General features: G+C 42.9%; 1 protein-coding gene across 1 annotated transcript; it reads left to right on the top strand.

The window, feature by feature from the left end:
- Positions 1-4,658: 4,658 nt before the first annotated feature.
- SLC45A2 (solute carrier family 45 member 2) lies at positions 4,659-21,137 on the top strand. The gene is made up of 7 exons (XM_074166501.1): positions 4,659-5,097; positions 6,190-6,366; positions 9,464-9,789; positions 13,658-13,801; positions 15,672-15,795; positions 16,790-16,995; positions 20,913-21,137. The coding sequence occupies exons 1-7, from the start codon at positions 4,659-4,661 to the stop codon at positions 21,135-21,137; spliced, it is 1,641 nt and encodes a 546-aa protein (XP_074022602.1).
- Positions 21,138-22,708: the final 1,571 nt, after the last annotated feature.

Below are 22,708 nucleotides of genomic sequence, written 5' to 3'. Positions count from 1 at the left end.
ATCATATTAATTCATTTCCCTTATCATGCCAAACCAATGATCAAAATAATGCCGTTTTCTTATGTGCTGCTGTAGAGTTATTATCATAAAGTAATTCTATTTAATAGCCTGGCTACATTTTTCTAATGCAGCTTCCTGATTATATTACATCTGAAATTTCAGTTTGCCTAGAAAATTACTTCAGAACAAAATCTGTTATTTTAAAATGGCTGCCAAGTATTAATCCTTTACTCTCTTTTGTAAAAAATGGTAGGCAACTTAGATGCACAGGTTTTAAGCAGTGGTTACTCCATGATGGTTTTCATTTCCTCAAAATTAAACTGTCATTTGAAACACTCTCCTTCAAGGCAAAAAAAAATTACGCTTTTAAAAAGAATTACTTATATGTCCATAGTACAGTTTTCTCTGGTCCAACACGTCAGGAATTATGTTATGAGGGGGTGGGGTTTTTGATAGTTTTGTCAGTGTTTGCTGAAGATTAGTTTGTTGCTTACAAAGACTTTCAAAGCTGAGGCATACTTTAGCTCATTTTTCTTGTGTCATACCAAAATGTCAGCGTTATTGCTATAAAAAAAACTTCTACATTCTACTACATAAAGACCTGCCTGGAAGCAAAAGTTATCCAGTAGGTTCTGACAAATTAGATGATAAACAATAAGCAGAGGCAACTTAAGTTTCCAGCTGATAATCATTCTAATGTGAATTACCGAATATTATACACCTGTACAGTAAAATTTGGCAATTTGCTTAGTCCCAAATGCATCTGATCCTGTTGGAGAACAATAAACATTGTTAAATGTAATCTCCAGTGCACCTAAGTTTTGACCCAAAAATCACTGAAGTAAATTTAAAAACTCATGTTAACTTCAGGGGTTAACCTTAAGGGACCGTACTGGGACCAGCACTGTTGAAAATCTTCATCAATGACACAGACAGTGGTATCAAGTGCACCCTCAGCAGGTTGGCAGATGACACCAAGCTGAGTGCTGTGGTTGACACACCTGAGGGATGGGATGCCATCCGGAGGGACATGGACAAGCTCAAGCAGTGGGCTTGTGGGAACCTCATAGAGTCCTAGAATGGTTAGAGTTGGAAGGGACCTTAAAGATCATCTTGTTCCAATGCCCCTGCCATGGGCAGGGACACCTCCCACTAGACGAGGTTGCTCAAAGCCCCATCCAGCCTGGTGCTGAAAACTTCCAGGGATGGGACATCCACAACTTCCCTGGGCAACCTGTTCCAGTGCCTCACCACCCTCACAGGAAAGAATTTATTCTTAGTATCTCATGTAAATCTCCCCTCTTTCAGTTTAAAACTTTTAACCTATTGTCCTTGTCCTATAAACCTATAACCTATAACCTATAAACCTTTAACCTATAAACCTTGTCCTATTCCTAAACTCGCTGATAAAGACGCCCTCCCCATCTCTCCTGTAGGCACTCTACAGATACTGGAAGGCTGCTGTAAGGTCTCCCCGGAGCCTCCTCTTCCCCAGGCTGAACAACCCCAACTCTCTCAGCCTGTCCTCAGAGGAGAGGTGTTCCAGCCCTCTGATCATCTTCATGGCCCTCCTCTGGACCTGGTCCAACAGGTCCCTGTCTTTCCTGTGCTGAGGATTCCAGAGCTGGATGCAGTACTCTAGGTGGGGTCTTACCAGAGCAGAGTGGAGGGGGAAAATCACCTCCCTCGACCTGCTGGCCATGCTGCTTTTGATGCAGCACAGGATGAGGTTGGCTTTCTGGGCTACTGGCGCGCATTGCTGGCTCGGGTTGAGCTTCTCATCCACCAACACCCCCAAGTCCTTCCCCTCGGGGCTGCTCTCAGTCCGTTCTCTGCCCAACCTGTGTTTGTGCCTGTGTCGCGTCTAGCAAATGTGACGCCCATCCGCAAGGGTCGGAAGGATGATCCAGGGAACTACAGGCCTGTAAGTCTGACCTCAGTGCCTGGAAAGGTGATGGAACAGATCATCCTGAGTGCCATTATAGAGCACATGAAGGACGCTCAGGTGATCAGGCCCAGCTAGCATGGGTTCATGAGGGGCAGGTCCTGCTTGATAAACCTGATCTCCTTCTATGACAAAGTGACCCACTTGGTGGATGAAGGAATGGCAGTGGATGTTGTTTACCTGGACTTTAGCAAGGCCTTCGATACAGTGTCCCACAGTATCCTCCTAGAGAAACTGGCTGCCCATGGCTTAAATGAGAATACTCTCCACTGGGTTAAAAACTGGCTGGAGGGCCAGGCCCAGAGAGTGGTGGTGAATGCAGTTAAATCCAGTTGGCAGCCAGTCATGAGTGTTGTCCCACAGGGCTCGGTACTGGGGCCAGTTCTCTTTAACATCTTTATCAATGATCTGGACGAGGGGATCGAGTGCACCCTCAGTAAATTTGCAGATGACACCAAGTTGGGTGGGAGTGTCGACCTGCTGGAGGGTAGAAAGGTCTTGCAGAGGGATCTGGACAGGCTGGATCGATGGGCTGAGACCAACAGGATGAGTTTCAATAAGGCCAAGTGCTGGGTCCTGCACTTGGGTCACAACAACCCGATGCAGCGCTACAGGCTTGGGGAAGAATGGCTGGAAAGCTGCCCAGCAGAAAAGGACCTGGGGGTGTTGGTCGACTGTCGGCTGAACATGAGCCGGCAGTGTGCCCAGGTGGCCAAGAAGGCCAATGGCACCCTGGCCTGTATCAGGAACAGCGTGGTAAGTAGGACCCGAGAGGTGATTGTCCCCCTGTACTCGGCACTGGTGAGGCCCCACCTCGAGTACTGTGTCCACTTTTGGGCCTCTTACCACAAAAAAGACATTGAGGTGCTGGAGCGGGTCCAGAGAAGGGCAACGAAGCTGGTGAGGGGTCTGGAGAATAAGTCTTATGAGGAGAGGCTGAGGGAGCTGGGGTTGTTCAGCCTAGAGAAGAGGAGGCTGAGGGGAGACCTTATCACTCTCTACAACTACCTGAAAGGAGGTTATAGAGAGGTGGGGGTCAGTCTCTCCTCCCAAGTCACAGGCGACAGGACAAGAGGAAATGGCCTGAAGTTGCACCAGGGGAGGTTCAGATTGGATATTAGGAAAAATTTCTTCACTGAAAGGGTTATCAAGCATTGGAATGGGCTGCCCAGGGAAGTGGTTGAACACCATCTCTGGAGATCTTTAAAAGACGAGTTGACATGGTGCTCGGGAATATGGTGTAGTATTGGTGGGGGTTTTTTATTATTTTTATTTTATTTAATTTTGTTTGGTTTGTTTTGTTTTTAAGGTTGGACTAGACGGTCCCTTCCAACCTAGGCAATTCTGTGATTCTGTGATTGCCATGACCCAGGTGCAGGACCTTGCACTTGGCCTGGCTGAACTTCATAAAGTTTTCATGGGCCCAGCTCTCAAGCCTGTCAATGTCCCTCCGGATGCCATCCCTTCCCTCCAGTGTGTCATGAGGTTCAACAAGGCCAAGTGCAGGATCCTACACTTGGACAACCTCTGGGATCAATACAGGCTGGAGGATGAAGAGGTTGAGAGCAGCACTGATGAGAAGGACTTGGTCATTCAGCCTGGAGAATGAAGGCTCTGGGGAGACCTTACTGTCGCCTTAAAGGGGGTCTACAGGAAAGATGGGGACAGACTTTTTAATTGGACCTGTTGCAACAGGACAAGGGGTAATGGCTTTAAATGAAAAGAGGGTAGGTTCAAACTAGATATAAGGAAGAAATTTTTTATGATGAGGGCGGTGAAATGCTGTCCCAGGTTGCCTAGAGAGGTGGTAGATGCCCCATCCCTGGAAACATTCAAGGTCAGTTTGTCTGGGACTCCAAGCAACCTGATGTAGTTGAAGATGTCCCTGCTCACTGCAGGAGGTTGGAGCAGATGACCATTAAAGCTCCGTTCCAACCCAAACTATTCTATGATGCTATGATGCAGCATAGGTTGGATCAGCTGCCTCACTCAGGTGGCTACCCTGAAAGACGCAGTTTTAGTATGTCAGTACATATTTCTTTTAAGACCCTCTCTTGGTGGGTAAGACTGTTTAAAAAAAACACAGCTAAGTTATCCTGATACCCTTTTTTTTTCAGAAACCAAGAAAATAATGAGTCGTATTGAGGGTAGCACACAGCAGATGATACAAAAAATTCTCACCAGTTGCTATTTGACAGACTTTTGTCAAGCTTTTTATCTGCCACTAACGCTCTAGGGCAATAGGTAGGTTTTCTTCCTTAACGTTCATGAAGTGCATTGAAATCCTTTTCTGGATTTATATTATAGATTCCTTTCCCCCCGTTCAATCAACAGGAAATCGGCACTCTGGTGCTCCTATTGTTTGCTGAACGGAAAAATGAGGGCTCTAGTCTCTTGGTATCTCCGCTGTCTTACAGCGATCCTGCGCCTTGCCCATGTGATGTACGTGCCCGTTATATGTGCATTTCGTGCTTAAACAGTGGTTCTTTAGTTGTGGATGGTTGGGAGCTCTGCAGACGCCCAAGAGCTCAGATCTGCTAATGTTAACACACTTCCCCGCCCCCTTTCTTTCATAACTTGTGATCACAGAGCCATGAAAGTATGTGAGTCCCTCCCCCAGCACAGACCGATCCCACCCGGCATATGATCCGGGCTCCATGTCAGCCGGAGCAGGCAGCACCAACTTGCTGGAGCACTGCACGTATCCCGAGCCATGACCTTAACGAAAGAGAGTTTGCACGGGTCTCTTCCACCCCCTTCTGAGATGACCATGGCAATTGTGGAGAGCATCAGAGAGGATGAGGATGATCTGCTGCAATCCGTAACGAGGACTGGAGCGGTGGTGCCGAAGAGGCGAGCAGTGGGAAGGCTGGTCATGCACAGCATGGCGATGTTTGGCCGGGAGTTCTGCTATGCCGTGGAGGCCGCCTTTGTCACGCCGGTGCTGCTGAGTGTAGGGCTGCCCAAGAACCTCTACAGCCTGGTGTGGCTCATCAGCCCTATCCTGGGCTTCGTGCTGCAGCCCGTGGTAGGTTCAGCCAGTGATCACTGCACCTGTAGCTGGGGCAGGAGGAGACCTTACATTCTGGGTCTGGGCATCATAATGCTGTTAGGCATGGCTTTGTACCTCAATGGGGACGTGATGATCTCAGGTGAGTGAGGGGCATGCGCTGCGCTGACAGACAAAACACATCCTAGCCTTTTGAATCAGAAAGAAAAGGGGGGTTGTCCTTTTTTCCCTGCTTAAATGCATTGTTAACATCGGGTATGATGTTACCCGGCTGCACTGAAGGCACTGGGGAGCACTGAAATCTTCATATACCTCTGGTCCTAACGCTGCATGTGATGTACCCTGTACATAGTGTTCTGTAGTTTTCTGCATGTGATCACAGCGTGTTGTAGGTTGGTGTGCTTGCCTGATCAGTTCGCACTGCTTAGGCCCAGAGAAGTTTTTACAAACTAAAGTTGACCTTCTTATTGTTTGTGTGATGTAATACACGTGCAAACTGAATATCTGTTAATTCCTGTTTTAGATGGACTACCATTCAAAATTTATATCTTTAGTTATTGCAGCCCTGTCTTGACTCGGGACTGTGTTATGCTCATGATTAATAAAAATTCATAACTCCTTGGAAACCGGTGTTGCACCCGGAACACGCAAAATCAAATAGGAGTGACATCCCTAGATACGGTTATATTCCAGCTTGAGGTGTAACTTCTCAAACTCTTGATGGAAAGTTGTTGCTGCCCTTGTGACTTGGCAGAGGGGGAAGGTGTGTGTTTTTGTGGATTGATTTATTCTCTCTCCCTGCAGGTCATTGGTATTGAATACACTGGTATTCATTTGCCCAAAAAGAGATGTTACAGTCAAGTCTTGATTATCTAAAACAGTGGAAAGGTGGGACAAATTGCATAAACTAAAAAAGTGCTACAAAATGCACGTGTGTTAGGCCACCACAGCGTGCCATGGAGGTGCAAAGGAGTAGATTAAGGGTAGTGATGCTCTTGATTGTGGAGCTTGGAGTACCCTGAGCTTGTGCTGTCTCAAGGCTGTAAATCAGCCTAGCACAGCTCAGCGCTACACAGACTCGGTTACTCTGCTTCTCTCATGTGATTCTGGTATCACTGCTCGCTGTTGCACAACTGAGTGTTGTTCAGATTTGGAGGTATAAGGAGAGACAAAATGTGTTTTTGCAGAACATGGCACTGTTGCTGTCAGAATGAGGGTGTTTTTCTTTTTGTAGCTGTCATCGATGAGAGAGACAATCGGCGGACGTGGGCAATAGTCATTACCATGCTGGGAGTAGTGCTTTTTGATTTTGCAGCTGATTTTATTGATGGCCCCATCAAAGCATATTTATTTGATGTCTGCTCCCATCAGGATAAAGAGAAGGGTCTGCATTACCACGCCCTCCTTACAGGTACTCAGATCCTTCCTTTCCTCCCTGCCTCTCGAAGGAGGGGAAGGTAATTGCATGGACTTTATTCTTGCTGTGTTTCTAATCTTGAATGAACTGATCATCTGATCCTGCACTTCAGTCACGAGTCCTTTGTTGCTGGGTTTTCACTACTCCAGAGAACAGAAACTTGTGATTGCTGCTGCAAGAACTCTGTTGCAGAAAGCTGCAGGCATAAACATTTACAGCAACATAGCCGTGGTTTAAGTAAGAGCAATTAATTATTTTAAAAAGTGAAGTAGTATTTATTCAGCTTGTTCTGTTTTTTTTAAGTTTTTGGTGAAGTGAAAATTAAGGGATGTAACTTCTTCCCTTGCCATAGCACATTAAAATAACATTTTAGACTCAGCATGTGACATAGAGCAAGAGCTCACAAACCAGTATAATTGATTTCCACCCTTCAGCAGCGTTCCAATATGTGCTGCCTTCCTGTATAGAAATTGGAATTCTTTGTAAAAATCAGAGCTTCACAACTTCCACAAAATAAATTCAAGTGGTTCAGTCCAGGCTCTTGCAAATGAAGGAAGACCTTCCTTTGCCTTCGTATGTGTTTGAAACAGTGCTGAGTTACAGAAGGAAACCTTCCATAGTATGAGAGCCTGATGTTGAGAAAATGCACAGGAGAGACACGTAAGGCTGAGTATGTCAATCAGGAGGAGCTTGCAGCCGTGTCTGGGAGCAGTTGCTGTGAAAGGACTAGACAAAAAGCAGGCTAGATGAGAAGTCATGCAGTCTGTGTTGGTGCAGATTTTTGTGGCTACTGAGCCGTACCAAGACCAGGGGCATGCAGATTCAGTGGAAGTGACTCTAGTCAAGGAGGGAGGTGTAGTAGCTATTAACAATAGGCCAGCTTTGGACACATGAAATAGCTGTGTCCAGGAACACAGATTATAAAGAAACCTTAAAGCCACATGGGAATGAAAACAGTATTATCCATTAGAAACTGACAGATAAAAGTTTTAACAATCACTTGTCTGGACAGAGAGGGTAGTGAGTCCCTATGTATATCAGGAAGAAATTCTTTACTGTGAGGGTGTTGAGGCACTGGAACAGGTTGCCCAGAGAAGTTAGAGATGCCCCACCCCTGGAGGTGTTCAAGGCCAGGCTGGATGGGGCTTCGAGCAACCTGGTCTAGTGGGAGGTGTCCCTACCCATGGCAGGGGGTTTGGAACTCGGTGATCTTTAAGGTCCCTTCCAAGCCAAACCATTCTATGATTCTGTATTTTTGCCTTCAGCAAAACTCTGGTTGCAATTTTTCCTTGGATGATACTAAAAAAGCTTGATTTCCAAATTTGAAGCTACAGATTTGGCTGGTTCATTTGTGCACTGAGGTGTGCAAAGGTATGTGGGACAAATCACATCAAATAAGACTGGAACAGATTGCATTATTTGGACCAGCACCCTGTGCTATCTATAGCAAGACCATCGAGATCTTAACCCTTCTTGACCAGTAATTACCTAGCCTATTTGTGAAATCCTCCCTTGATAAAGGTTCCGCAGCCCTCCCAAGGCAGTCTGTTCCAGCACTTCACTGGCCTTGTTGTTAGACAGTTTTTCCAAAAAGCTAATCTTAATATGCATTTGCTACAATTTGCAACTATCATTCCTTGTTCTAGCCCTATTAGACACAGAGAGCAATCTTCCCATTTATTTTTTAGCTTCCGTTTTAGATATTACTTTGTTTCCTCCATTTAATTCCTTCATTTTGTACTAAATACCTCCAAGATTTTGCACTCCAGCAAAACTTCAGTTAAGATCTGAACATGAAACTCGATAGCTTTGCTGTTGTGAAACTTAGGACCACCAAGACAAGTGGAAGGAAGAGTGCACGTATCCAACAGGCAACACTCAGACTGCATTCCAATAGCAGGACTTTCTTTTGCCAAAACCATATGCAAAGATGACCTCAAGCATCAAACATTCGCTCTATGCAAACATTTGGTGTAGGTTTTCTTCAAAAAGCTATTAGCAGTTTAATTGTTTTTCATGAGAAGCAGCAGGGATACAGTCCCTGTAAAACACGGTAGGACACGATGAAGGATGGCCATAAGAGACCCAAGAGGGGAAAAAAAGTACAGGAAGCCCAGAATGAAATCAAAATCCAGTGTTATGTAAGTGAAGCAAATGGGTGTCCTGCTACCTCTGTTACTTTTTGTAAGACAGAATTGTTCTGCCATACCTTGTCTTCAGTTCCCCTAAGCAGAAGGGCAGAAATACTTTAAAGTCCTTCAAATGCTTCTGTCCTGCTTAACTCCCCCATCCTGCAGAGCCACCTGGTTAACAAGGTGTCAGGTCTCTACAAAGCTGCTTCCCCTACCAGAGCTCTGTACTGTACGAAACAGTGTGCACTTCCTTGTGCTTCTGCAACTGTGTGCACTAATAACAAAAAGAAGAAATTTTTAAAAAATCAGACTGAAACCTGGTTTTATTAACTTCAAGACACAAGTGTATTCTCATTTTACCTTTTATTCTAGCTTTTCTGAGAAAATCAGGAATTATACATTTGTATTTGATCCTTTTTATTTTCTTTTCTGAGTGGTGAGGTACTTGGATTGTGATAACTGCAAAACAATGCTTTGGGTTTTATTTCCTTTTTTTTTTTAATTTCACATGGAGACAGTATTTCTTTTTAGATTCAGGTATATAAAATACATTTTACCAAGTCTAAACTATAGATAGTCTCGATATAATTTTTTAAATGTTTGTTTGTTCTTGGAAGTGTCAAAAACCCATACATTTCAGTAGAATTTTATTTTGTATTACTCACTGTTTCAAAGAAAATAAAGCTTCAAAGAGTCAAGAAAAGAGGTGGAGACCCACACTGCTATATGTTCAGGCACTTTTTGAGGGCTCTGTCTACCAGAGCTGAGGAGATTTTTCAAGAGATGTTTTGGTAACTGCTCACATATGTGATTAGCTCAATATTCCTACTGCTTGTGACTAATATCTGAAGAGTGATTATTCAGTCATTTCTAGAGGGGATGTTGAGGGTATTGTGTACTGTTTGTTTATTTCATCGATGCCAGTAGATCTTTTTTCTCCTTTTTCCCCACCCCTGTAGGTTTGGGAGGAGCCCTTGGTTACCTGACAGGTGCTATGGATTGGGGTCAAACTGTACTAGGATATTCCTTGGCATCGGAATTCCAGGTGATTTTCTTCTTTGCAGCCTTGGTTTTCCTAATCTGCCTTACCGTACATCTGCGCAGTATTCCTGAAGTCCCACTCAGATACGAAAATGAAGAGGAAAAGTTCTTGTTGGAAGTGACTCGATCCTATAAATATAGCTCCATAGAGGAGGAAATCAAGAACGGTTACCTAAAATCAACAAGTACTGAAATAAAGGCTGCAGCAAAACCAGGGAAATGTGCTGCTATGTCACGTACAGAGGTAAGAGCAGAGAGGATTTTGTAAGCCGTATCGTTGCCTCCTTGGAGAACTTTTAATTAGAAAATGTTGACTATTTGGAATGGAGCCTTTTCACACACACAGAAAAAGAATCCTCCACCAGGATACAGAATCAGGAGAAAGCCTGCTTTCTTTTATCTGTTTTTTTGTTGTTGTTGTTTATAAAGTATTTCCAGCCGGAGGGACGAGAGAGAGTAGTCCTGATGCTTTGAACAATTGTCAGGGGTGAGGGAGAGCTAGGTTCAGGTTTTTGCTCTGTGTCAGTCTCTTGATATCCTCCTCAAGTGAATTTTGACAGGAGGATCTACTTGGTCCTTTCATCCTGATGGAATTATCATCAAATTGTGGACAAGGGCTACAGACCATCAATCTTTGATACAGATCTGTAACTCCCACTGAAGTCCACACATTTTCATACCTCGTACATATGAAGTGTTTGTTCCCTGCTCTAGTAAACATTTGGGTTTGCTCCTGCTTGAGATTTCATTGAGGATTTATTGACAGTACTGATGTGTCTAAAATTGCTACTTCTACAGCGATGCCTCCTTGCCTCTGGAGTTGTATTTTTATTTTGAAGTGACGTTGTAGCTGTGTCTTTGGCAGAACTTTTAGGCGGGAAAGAATAGTGACTACTTTCAAATCATCACTGTTATTTTGTTTCTGCTGCATTTTTATGAGAGATCATATCTTCAGACTAGGAAAAAGTGAATCTACCTGAAAAATACCTGGAGAGCCCATTTCTAGAATGGTCCTGGGAACAGATAATAGTTTTTACTGTTTTGTTGATGTCTTTTAGTGCTAGAAATCCTCGCTGCACTCTCGTGGTACCCTAGGTAAGCAAAGGCTAATGTATATGTTTGCCTTCTAGTATAACAAGAAGTGATGAAAAAATTGCTTGTTGTTTTAATTTCACTGCTGAACTCTTGGTGTTATGCAAACCTATCCCTGATACAAGTCTTGATGCATCAGGTGAAAAATACTGAGAATGTGCAGATTGTTATAAGTTAGAAACCTAAACTCATGTTTAAGCTACAAATAACCATCTTTTACTATTTATCATTTGTATTATAATAGCCTTTGGTATTTCTAACCCAAAGGAATATATTATTACACCAGATACAACACAAAGGTAGAATAAAAGGTGAAAGCTACCTGATGAGGATGCCAGACAAACACAGAGAGGGGCAGACAGCAAAGAGACAGTTTGTCGGGGAAATACGGCTAGTACACTGCGATGCTGTCCCTGCAATGCCCCACCTTAGGCCACCTTGAGCAGCCAGCATCCCTCACCAGCCCTGTTCACTCTGAGCATCCCGCAGATTGTCAGAGATGCCAAGTCTCATTGACTTCTTGGCCCATGTGGGCTCTAGAGAAAGGAAGGTAAAAAGGTAAATGAAGAAGAGAGAGCAGATGCAGTGAAAGCCAGGGGAGCAGACTGTCTATTGGGGTTGCCTCTACCTTGGCAAGAATTAATGCCACTGAATCAGTAATGTCTGGCACCTGAGGTGAGGCTCTGGTGTCCACTGTGGGCAAGCTTACACCGTTGCCCTCCTCTCTGCATTCCTAGCTGGACAGCCTACCAGAGGCTCACGGTGCTTTGATCTGTCTCATGTTTCTTTGATGTGCCCGGGCATGTATAAATTCTAGACACTCACTGCCTTAGTGGTCTGTCTCTTGTGGCACATCTTTTCTAAGTTCATTCATTACTGTAATTGCTTCCTTGAAGAAATGGTTTCGCTTCCTGTTTTTCTGTGTCTCTTTTTTTGCTGCAGGCATCGTGGCCCTATATCCTCTTAATTACAAACTGTGCTCTTACATGCTAATAGCTGCCATGATTATTAATGAGATTTGACCTGTTACAGTATGAACAGACATCCAAAGTGATTCATCTTTTGTTCTTTAGTTTGGTGCCAAATTACCCAAGTCATATTGATTACTCTGTATCCTTGTGAATCATCTGAGGCCTTGAGTCTTAGTGATTTTATTAAGAAAATGATTGGGTATTGTGAACTTTTGAAGGATAAAGGACTTAAATGGAGCCAAAGTTCAGCACGTCATTTAAATTAGTGTGGGGTTTGTGTGTTGGCGTGTATTGAATGTGTGCATTAAGCATTTCAGTTTCCATTTCCACTCTCTAAAATATCTAAATAGAAAGCAAGCATTTCTATCTAGCTATCAAATTATTCTTTGTAATTACGGCAGTGTCCTTTGTAGTTCCCTGACCTTATGTTAACACTTTGATTGGAAAAGCTGTTTTAAAGAACTATGTGGAAGAGTTGAAAAAATTAAATAAGCCAAATCAAAAGATAGTAATTAACCTTGAAATAACACTGAGACATTGTGTAATTTTTTTATTTGGTTTTTTGTTTTTGTTTTGTTCTGTTTTTATAACTGTAGAAGAATAGAAAGCTTATCCTGTTTGAAAGAGACAGTGATGCCAAGAGAAATTCCAAGGGATTTGGGCAATATGCAGTTCAAGGTGAAAGTCAGCAACTTGAATTTTGGCATTCCTATGAGGATTAAAAACCTCCCACTGGAGCAGAGTATTTTCCGACTTTATATGTGGTGATTATTCATAGAGTAGCTTGCAGCATAACCTAGTTCAAAGGAAAGCAGAATTGTGAAAAGTAAGTAGAACATTGAAGGAGGGCAAAAAATGTCATTATCTTACAGTAAATTGAAGACAAAATTCAGCTTTCCCGTAATGAACATAACTTTTACAGTTCTTCCACATTTCATGACCATATCGCTTTCTTTGCCGTCTCTCCCAACGCTGTTGCCTCCAAACATCACTAGAGAAAATTGGAAGTGTTCTATCATGCACAGATAAAATAATACCTTTTTTTCCTTAAAAGCAAAGAACCGTGCAGGAGCTTTAAAGCAGTTAGGGATTGTGTGTCACAAATGCCTCACATTAAGCACTGAATTCAAGCAATACAAGTGATCTGATCAATGTGACTGGAAAAGAAACTGAGAGAGAGAGTTTTGGGGCACAGGGCTCAGACAAGGAGGAAGGACATAAAGTGGGGCATTGAAAGTGGTGACAAATTTTGGTTTTCCCCATCAGTGAGATTTGTTAACTGACACCAAATACATTTTGATTTTGAAATGAGTTATTTCTCCCACGGGATGAGGTGTTCGGGTGCTGGAGCTCAGGCTCTCTGAGTGCTAGGGTTTCGAGTGGTGCTGCATCTGGTGTGATGCACCACAGTCTTTCCCTGCTTCACTGAAGGGAGGACAGTACATAGTGGAAATCTCATGGTAATGATATGACAGAAAAGGTGAAAGTTTCTAGGTAATTTAGCAGATAGAAGGGAATGGGAATGAGGTCTCAGAAGTGCTGTGTTCCACAACTAGTGCATTTTAATTCAGGAATTTAATTTGTGTAATTAATACAGGAAGTATTTTGAGTTTCATTTTTTTTCCATGGCACCTTTAAATTTTCAATGGAAAACTAATTGTCTCTATACAGAAATTATTTTTGTTTCTGTTTCTGGTTTTTTTGAAGCCCCACTGAATCTGTTTCGGCAGAAAATTTTCACTTGGTTCTATGAGTAAATAATAACCCTACTGATTATAACAGCAAGAAATGTTACATCCTGTCTGATGTACCCCAGCTCTCACAGAGCCTCTGTGAAACTTTCAGATGACTTTATTAGGTGGTGACTCTACAAAAGAAATATATTGTGAAGGGCATTCAGTAACCAAGCAATGCTTCCTAGCAAAAACAAATTAAAAACTTTGGAAGTTTAGCAATGAAAAGACGCTGAGGCCTTCTTCACTTGCTGTCAGCTATTTTATTAGCTTGAAGGGCAATAATACAGTATTATTGTTAAATGCTTATTTTTAGGATCAAAGGCGGATGACCCTTAAATCACTCTTGAAGACACTTTTAAGCATGCCATCCCACTATCGCTATCTGTGTGTGAGCCATCTCTTTGGATGGATGGCTTTCCTGTCCAACATGCTCTTCTTCACGGATTTCATGGGACAGGTAAAAGCATAAAATCCTCTCACTTCTCCTTCCTCTTAGCATCCCCTCCTCCACCAAAAAGAAATGAGATGGTGTTGTAATCCTGAAGAAATGACAGTGGTGGCAGAGCCGGTTGTATCTGGATGGCTGAACAAGAGTTTTGTAAAACAGCTAATTGATCTCTCGTTCTGAGCCAGTCTGTTGAATCTTGGGGGAAAACCTTTTAATATTTGTAAGACTGTTTGTGTCTACTTAACTTGTTCAAATGAAGCTTCTGGAGCTGTCCTGAACACATCCATTCTCTGCTTTGGCTTCAGAGCTGCTCTGAGATGGGCAGGTTTCCTCACTGAAGTAGCACTGATGGATGCAGCTGGCCCTGCCCTGGCATGGGGCACAAGGCTGGTCGCCTGCACTGCAGCTCTCTGCACACAGTGAGCTACTTGGTAGCTCAAGACTCTCGTCTCCTTGAGTTTGGCTGTCCGTGACATAGCTCTTTAAACCTTTCCCTGAGTCCTTTCTGCCAGCAATCCTTTGCCTTCATGATGCCCAGTGCTCCCTTTTCCACCCCATTCCAGGTAGTAAGACTGTGTGCCCCTGCCAGTGATTCTTGCCTATATGATCCTGTCTGCCTCGTTTCTTCCAGGGTACCAATATGCTCCTGACACAAACCCTTTCATTTCCACTTCCTTACTTTCTGTGGTTTCCACCCAGTATTCCCATTTCCTTGCCTTTTTTTGTCTCTGTAGGCAAGAGGGAGGGTTTTTTTCTGTGCTGAAAGAAAAAATTTTGCTTGCCTAGATGCAGAACTGGATAAGACAAGTACTGGGTGGAAATACAAGTGTGTTGGGTTAAGCTTCAAAGAGAAAACAAAAAAATTAATTGTAGATAAACTAGGGATAAACTAGCTTCAAAGAGAAAACAAAAAAATTAATTGTAGATAAACTAGGGAAAGAAAGGCTAAGGCAAGAAGGCTGCGCTCACAGCCCAGAAAGCCAATGGCAAGAGAAGCGTGGCCAGCAGGTTGAGGGAGGTGATTCTACCCCTCTGCTCTGCTCTGGTGAGACCCCACCTGGAGTACTGCCTCCATCTCTGGGGCCCCCAACATATGGACATGGACCTGTTGCAGCGTGTCCAGAGGAGGGCCACAAAAATTATCAGAGCTGGAGCACCTCTCTTATGAGGACAGGCCAAGAGGGTTGAGGTTGTTCATCCTGGAGAAGGGAAGGCTCCAGTGAGACCTTATAGCAGCTTTCCAGTACCTAAGGTGCCTACAAGAAAGCTGCAGAGGGACTTTTTACAGGGGCGTGTAGTGATAGGAAAGAGGGATAATGGCTCCGAACTGAGAGTGGGTTTAGATTAGGTATCAGGAAGAAATTTTTCACTATGAGGGTGGTGAGACACTGCCCAGGGAAGTTGTGGATGCCCCATCCCTGGAGGTGTTCAAGACCAGCTAGGATGGGGCTTTGAGAAATGTGATCCAGTAGGAGGTGTCCCTGCCCATGGCAGGGGGATTGGAACAGGTGATCTTTAAGGTCCTTTCCAACTGTAACCATTCTATGGTTCTATGAAGAAGGCAGAATTGGAGAGCGAAGGAGAGTGGGAAATAAGACACCCAAAAGGAAAAGTGCAAACAAATCACTGTAGAGTGGACAGCCCAGGAAAAGGCAGAGGGTTATAAATGAGGAGGAGCCTGGGATGTGAGAATCTGGGAGAAATGAGTGCAAAACCTGAAGAACTGTGAAGGCGTGGTTAGGGCACTGCTTAACAGAATTCTGGGATGCTAACTATGTCCCCTACCTGCTCTGTGTTGGGTACCTTGTTCCCGTAAGAAGGAGGTATTATATACATGCAGTCCATCCTTGCCTTCTATGGTCTTTCTGGTTTCTTTCAGGTTGTATACCAGGGTAGTCCTTATGCACCTCATAACTCCACGCTTTACCTTACCTACAAAACAGGAGTAGAGATGGGATGCTGGGGACTGTGCATCAATGCAATTTCTTCATCAGTCTATTCTTGTAAGTACCCCGGAAAGTACTCCCACACTGTGTTTTGAAACAGTGTTTAAACTGTTTGCTATTTGCCATTGTTTAAAAAAATAAAGCAATGCCAAATTAACTGTGTTTTTTTTTTTTTCCACATTAAAACTTTAAGAAATGTTGCATTCTCAGCATTGTTAGAAACTCATATCTTAACATGAACAATTCCTGACCTCATGATGAGTGGTCACTTTGGGAGTAAGGCATTGTTCTGCATGTGAACTGACCCTGAACACTGAAAATCATCCTGAAGTTAAATGCCAGACTGAAATGGATGCCAAGGGCATCATTCTGAGATGCTCTTTCATCTAGCAATGCTGTAGCTGTAGGTTCTCAAAGATCCCTCTGATGGCCTCTCCGCATCTGCATTCCTCATAAAAGAACTTTTCCACAGTGCACAAGAAGTTCTTGCCAGCAGCATGAACCTTGCTCTCCAAAATTGCATGTAAATATGCTAGCACAGTTCCCCTGACAGATTTCACTATAGCTCTTACCAAGAATCAAAAAAATTGCTTGTGATCTGAAAACTCAAATGAGTAGCATTTTGGGGGCTGAACTGAGCATCTGAAAGAGGCATGAGGGAAATCTTTTCCCCTTTGGAACTTAGATACAGCCATTTCTGTAGCACATTTCTCAGCTCAGACAGAGGTCGATGCCAAATGTTCGTATTATAATCAAACAGCGGAAATGTCTGAGGTTGTCAATGAGGGCAGTTCTTCCAGAATGGTTGTTAACTACTTCTTCTCTGGTTGTTAACTTATTCTTCTATGTTAGAATAAGACTATCCCCAGAGAGATCAAGTATTCTTTGGCAGGTTTATACCTACAATAATTTGAGGCAGCTTCCAAAAGAAGCTTGTAATATTGTCTACTTCATTGCATTTCACAAAATAAAACCCCTTAAAGGAACTCTCTGATGAAATGTGACCTGTTTTTTTTTTAGTCTTGTTAGCATTTTCACTTTCTTTTCACAGACCTGCAGAAAATCCTTCTGCCATACATAGGATTAAAGGGACTTTATTTCATTGGATACCTACTATTTGGATTGGGTACTGGATTAATTGGCTTGTTTCCCAATATCTATTCCACTCTGGCTCTATGTTCCCTCTTTGGCGTCATGTCCAGCACACTGTACACAGTGCCATTCCACCTCATTGCTGAGTATCACAGGGAAGAAGAGGTAAGTTCAGTGTCTAAGGAAGGCTAAGTTTACATCTGTCTGGGTCTGTTTAGTCTATCTTGGGAGAAAACTGGATGGAACTATTGAGCAGCTTTTAATTTTAATTTCAAACTATTCATAATGACACATGTTACGAATGGAAAGTTTCTCACAAAGAGAGTTAAGGTCCCAGCTCCAAACTCTCCAAACAGTCCTGCTGTGAGACGAATAATTTTTTATCATCACAACTGAAACAAAGCCAATCACAGTATGTTTTCAGGCAGTAAACAGATAACAGGGCTCCACTCTGTGTTGCCTTCAAGTGCTACCTTCCTTATATCCTTCCTTCCAGTTGTATTAGCTGAGGACTTGACTTCTGAGTTCCTGAAGTTAATAACCACAGTGTAAAGGCTAGCAGAATTTTTAGTTAACTGCAAAGTGCTACAAAACCTGTTAGCTAATAAAGATATTAAATTCAAGTACAAATGGTTTCTTATAGTTCAATATTAAATTAGATACCATGTTCTCATTTTCTCTCTAGATGTCTGGGGTTGTTTTTTGGTTTTTTGAAGTTCTGTTTCTAAGGAAAATCTGGAAAAGATTGCATTCCTTATTTCATGTTACTGGGCACAGGGTGATCTTCATATTTTGTCAAGTGTTGAGCTCTTTAATGGAAAAGTTGTCTCAAGTCTCTTAAGTTAGTGAGAGAGCTGGAAACAAGAAGGATTAAGGAGAGTTGGGAGGACTTAGGAAAAATTCTTATTATATCTGGGAACATTCAAAGAAACGAAGAAAGGAAATATTGAGCCATTGAAAAGCAACATAGAAACATAGATGAGACCGGCACAGGGCTAGATAAAGTCCTTGAGAACATGTCCTACTGTTCTGTACAACTTGTAAGCATCAATATCTGAATGATGAATACAGGAAAACTCTCTCTTAATTATTCTATTGAATCCTAGGAGTATGTCTCAATGTGGTCAGATATTTCATAGATCTGACTCCTAATTTTTCAGTTAATTTCTCTGTTCCTTCCAATAGAGAAGTGTCATGATGCAGAGTTTTAGAAAGGTTCAACAAAGGCCAGGGAATGAACCCAGTTTAGGGTGAGATCACAATCCAGGCCAGCCAATTCAGAGAGAGGGAGTAAAGGCAAAATTGTAGTCTAGTTCTGATTCAGAGCTGTTCCAAGACAGGAGTGAAATAAAATGTGCCAAAGAGTGAAATAAAATGTGCCAAAGTGTGCACGCACTTTATTTTTGATAGGCTAATATATTCAAATGTTACTTGTAAGACAACTGATTGTTTCTTTCTTGGTGTATGGTACTTGCTAGGCCAGATGTTAAATGATATATAATTCTATGTTAGATCTGATATTAACAGAATTAGGTTTAGCTCAAATCTTCTATAATGTATGAGGTAGAAAAAACAGAGGAAAATCTGCACCAGCACAGGTTAGAGGTTGACCTGCTGGATAGCAGCTCTGCAGAAAGGGACCTGGGAGTCCCGGTAGACAAGTTAACCACAATTCAGCAATGTGCCCTTGTGGCCAGGAAGGCCAAAGATCTCCTGGGTTACATTAAAAACAGTATAGCCAGCAGGTCCAGGGAGGTCATCCTCCCCCTCTACTCTCTCTCTCTACTCTGCCCTGGTGATGCCGCATCTGGAGTAATGTGGCCAGTTCTGGGATCCCCAGTTCAAGAAAGGACACTGTAGAGGGGTTGGTGCTGGTCTCTTCGTACAGGTAATTAATGACAGAACAAGAGGGAATGGCTTCAAGCTCCAGCAGGGTAGGTTTAGACTGAACATTAGGAAACAGAAAGAGTGGTCAGGCATTGGAATAGGCTGCCCAGGGAGGTGGCTGAGTCACCATCCCTGGATGTGTTTAAGAGACGTTTAGATGTGGTGTTGGGGGATATGATATAGGGAAGAACTTTGTAGTGTAGGGTAGATGGTTGGACTCAATGATCCCAAGGGTCTCTTCCAACCTGGATGATTCTATGATTCTATGATTCTATGAAAGACAGGGAACCACTGGAGCCAGCGGGGGGCTATGAAGATGATCAAGGGAATGGAGCATCTCTCTTATGAGGAGAGGCTGAGACACCTGGGTCTGTTTAGCCTGGAGAAGAGAAGGCTGGGAGGGGATCTCATCAATGCTTGTAAATAACTAAAGGGTGGCTATCAAGAGGATGGGGTCAGGCTCTTCTCAGTGGTACCAGTGACAGGACAAGGGGCAAAGGACATGAGCTGAAACACAGGAAATTCCATCTCAATGTGAGCAAAAACTTCTTTACTTTGAGGGTGCCAGAGCACTGGAAGAGGCTGCTCAGAGAGGTTGTGGAGTGTCCTTCTCTGGAGAGAGGGAGAAACCCGCCTGGATGCATTCCTGTCCAACCTGCTCTGGGTGACCCTGCTTTGTCAGGGGCTTGGACTAGATGATCTCTGAAGGTTCCTTCCAACCCGACCATTCTGTGATTCTGTGAAACATCAAGTGCAAGATTATATTCATTTACACATTCATGTAATTGTGGTCAGAACCACTGGCACATAGGAACACAGGACACAGCCCAGCAAAATAGATATAATTCCAAAAGAAATTGAGTCTAAAATTTAAATACGTCAGGTGAAAGGACTATATCACTCCAGAACAAAGAGCAGGCATTTTCCCTCACTATGCATTCTACCAAAATCATGTGCTGGGTTTTGAAACACTACCATTTCAACTCCTGTTCTGTACTGCTCTTCCCCAGGGTCCAAATTCAATTTTGTCTACTTGATTAGTAAGAGGCTGGTTTTCTCCAATACTTCAGAGCTTTGTGTGGTAACAGCTCAAAGGCAATGTAACAGGTCTTCCGAAAAACAAAAAAGCATCTTAACAGCTGAGAGTGTTTGAATACCAGAAGACAGCAGCACAGCAAGCCTACAGCATAGAAACCTCTTGTTTGTTACAATACAACCTTCTCCCTTTAACAGCCTATGCAAGAAGAACAATAAGTATGTAAAATATCATGTAATTTCCCAATAAAAGAGAATAATTCCTTCCTAGAGGGAATCACAGAACATCTAAAGTTAGAGAGGACCTCCACAGATCATGCAGTCCAACCCATGTGCTCAAGCAGGGCCACCTGGAGCAGGTTGCCTAGGGTCACGTCTGGCCTGGTTTGAATATTTCCAAGGGTGGAAACTCCACAACTCCTCTGGTGAACCTGTTCCGGTGATTAACTGCCCTCACAGGGTGCTCATATACAAGACCTAATTGTATGTAATAAATGTAGCCTTTTGCTCTGCTGTGTATGTCATAGCAGATAGATACACAGATAATCAGTAGTTAATAATGGTCTCCAGTAGTGTAGAAGAATCCTCGTGCGGACGTTTGTTTTCAGATATTATTTTTTTTCCCCCAGCAATAAAAGTATTACATTTAGATTTTGTTACTTTGAACTCCTTTGTGTGCTTTGAGCCATAACTTCAGAGCACAGTGCTCCATTATAACGAATTATGCTCTGTATGTGTGTGGGGGACAGTATGACTCATCTTAACATCCCTTAGAGGCTCTCCTGCAACCATGAGAGTTAGAGCTAAATTATCTGTGACGGGGTGTCCTGTACTGTGAAATGTCAGTTTGCCAGAGCTCAAATGGATCTGAACTTGAAGGAAATGGCTAATTTTCCTGATCAAATTTCAATTCTTTCTTTAAGAGAAGGGAAGGAAGGAAAAATTGCAGGTGGGAGAAACAGGAAAATTTGGAGGGAGCCTGGAAAACTCATTTTCACTTGTCGGGCAATCTCTGTGGGGCAAGCAGAAAACCAGAAAGGATGCAGAGAGCGATTGGCCTGTCTTGCTGCACCTGGGGGTCGTGACAGTGCAGTGTCTGAGAGCTGCAAGTTGTCGGCGCCACCTGATTTCACCAGATTTTGTTTTGTGCTTATTTGCAGTGCCTGAAGCTGCAGGACGGTGAACGATCTGGAGACCATGGGCGAGGGAAGGGCATTGACTGCGCCGCTCTCACCTGCATGGTCCAGCTGGCCCAGATCATTCTGGGTGTGGGGCTGGGCCTGCTGGTCAGTGTCGCCGGCAGTGCAGTCACTGTGATTTCGGCATCCATGGTGGCACTCATCGGCTGCTGCTTTGTTGCTTTTTGTGTCCGATACGTGGAGTAGGACTGGGCGAAGCAATTGGAGGAAATCTCCCCAGGGGAGTGTTTTCATTTTGGATCAGTAGCACTGGTGCTGTTGCCGTGCTGGTACTGCTGGCACGTCTTCCTCTCTTACCTCCTCGGAGAGGTTGCAACTCCAGAGTGTTATGAAATGGAGACTTGATAAAACTGGTTGCCTAGTGCCTCAGATTGAAAGCTTCTGTATTTTGACTGCTTTATTACTTCATTCCTGCTGAACTCGGTGTATTAACACGCTATTACACAGGGTGGTGTGTACGCCCATGGTATCTCAATGCCCTACGTGAGAAGTCATTACAAACTCCTCATTACCAATTTGTGGAAGTTAATAGATGAAGTATGTGATCAATTGAAGAAGTAATAAAAATGGACTCAGTTAGGAAGAAAATCATTATTTATCTTGGTTTTCAAGTATCTTAATCTTGGGGATATTCCCTCTGGTAGTCAAAAGCTGCGAGAGGATCAAACAGGTGTCAGAGGCCATGCCGTGTGCAATTGTGTCATGTTTAGTAGTACTGTTAAATGGGACCAGTTAATTCCCAGCTACAATCAAAAGCAGATTTGGGTATGAAAGATGATTGGAATATAACAAAGATCGAAGCCTATTGTTTAAAAGCATAACTGAAAAGTAATTATTTTATATTGGACCCTGCTGCTTGTGTATAAATGAAATGAAAGTACAGACTGCGCTTGTCGTGAAACTCTGCCTAAGACTGCTCTGCAAACCCATGACAGCTGGCATTTCTTCTGTCTTAAAAAACTGGCCTCTTGACTCTCATACTGTAATTGAAAAAATAAACTTCATGAAAACAAGAATTTTATGAGTGATTGTAAGCCACTGAAATCTTGACATTGGATACGACAGTATTTACCTTAACGTAGTATCTCTGTTTTCTCTATTTTCCTTCATGCATCTAGCTTTGAGTGAAAGGGGGTTTTGTCTTTACAGAATATTGTGAAATAACACAGTTCTGCAAAGCACTATCAGGAATTATTGTACAGTAAATACTTAAGTCCAGTTATTTCTATTTAATTGCATATGAAGCTTGATTATTATGTTTATAATATTGCTGGAGTTGTGAAAATCCTGTGTTTGTGGAAGTGATATGCTGTATTTATGCTGTGCTTCCTCTGCTCTGAAAACTGAAGTCATATCCCTTTGCTATGTTATATGCGAAGCCATCTGCTAATGCAATATTGTTAATTAATGGTGACAGAGAGAGAGTGTTGCCAGGTATGGTGTGTGGGGTTTTTGTTAAATGTTGCACGTGTATAATCAACACTGTTCAGTTGAGTCACTGTTCAGTTGTTCACTGTTCAGTCAAATGCACTGTTCGGCTCTAGAAGCTCCGCGTGATATGAACTGACAACACCACAAATAAATGATTAGATAAATGGTTAGATCTGAGCATAAAGTATCTCTGCAGAAATGCACCAACTTCATCCTTTCTGTATGTTTTCAAGCGTAGAGTGAGTCATTTATTTTCAGGAAAAACAATTTTCCCTTAGGTAAACTCTTATTAACTATAGCAAGCCTGTTGAAGCCTCAGCTACTTT

This window comes from Numenius arquata, chromosome Z (assembly GCF_964106895.1).
Source record: "Numenius arquata chromosome Z, bNumArq3.hap1.1, whole genome shotgun sequence".
NCBI lineage: Eukaryota > Metazoa > Chordata > Aves > Charadriiformes > Scolopacidae > Numenius > Numenius arquata.
This window is presented reverse-complemented; position numbering and strand designations above follow the sequence as displayed.

Excerpts from the sequence above, each read along its gene's own strand:
- SLC45A2 (XM_074166501.1), top strand. The coding sequence starts at position 4,659 with ATGACCTTAACGAAAGAGAGTTTGCACGGGTCTCTTCCACCCCCTTCT. Across the intron at positions 13,802-15,671 it reads TCACGGATTTCATGGGACAG|GTTGTATACCAGGGTAGTCC; the intron begins GTAAAAGCATAA and ends GGTTTCTTTCAG. Across the intron at positions 15,796-16,789 it reads TTCTTCATCAGTCTATTCTT|ACCTGCAGAAAATCCTTCTG; the intron begins GTAAGTACCCCG and ends TTCTTTTCACAG.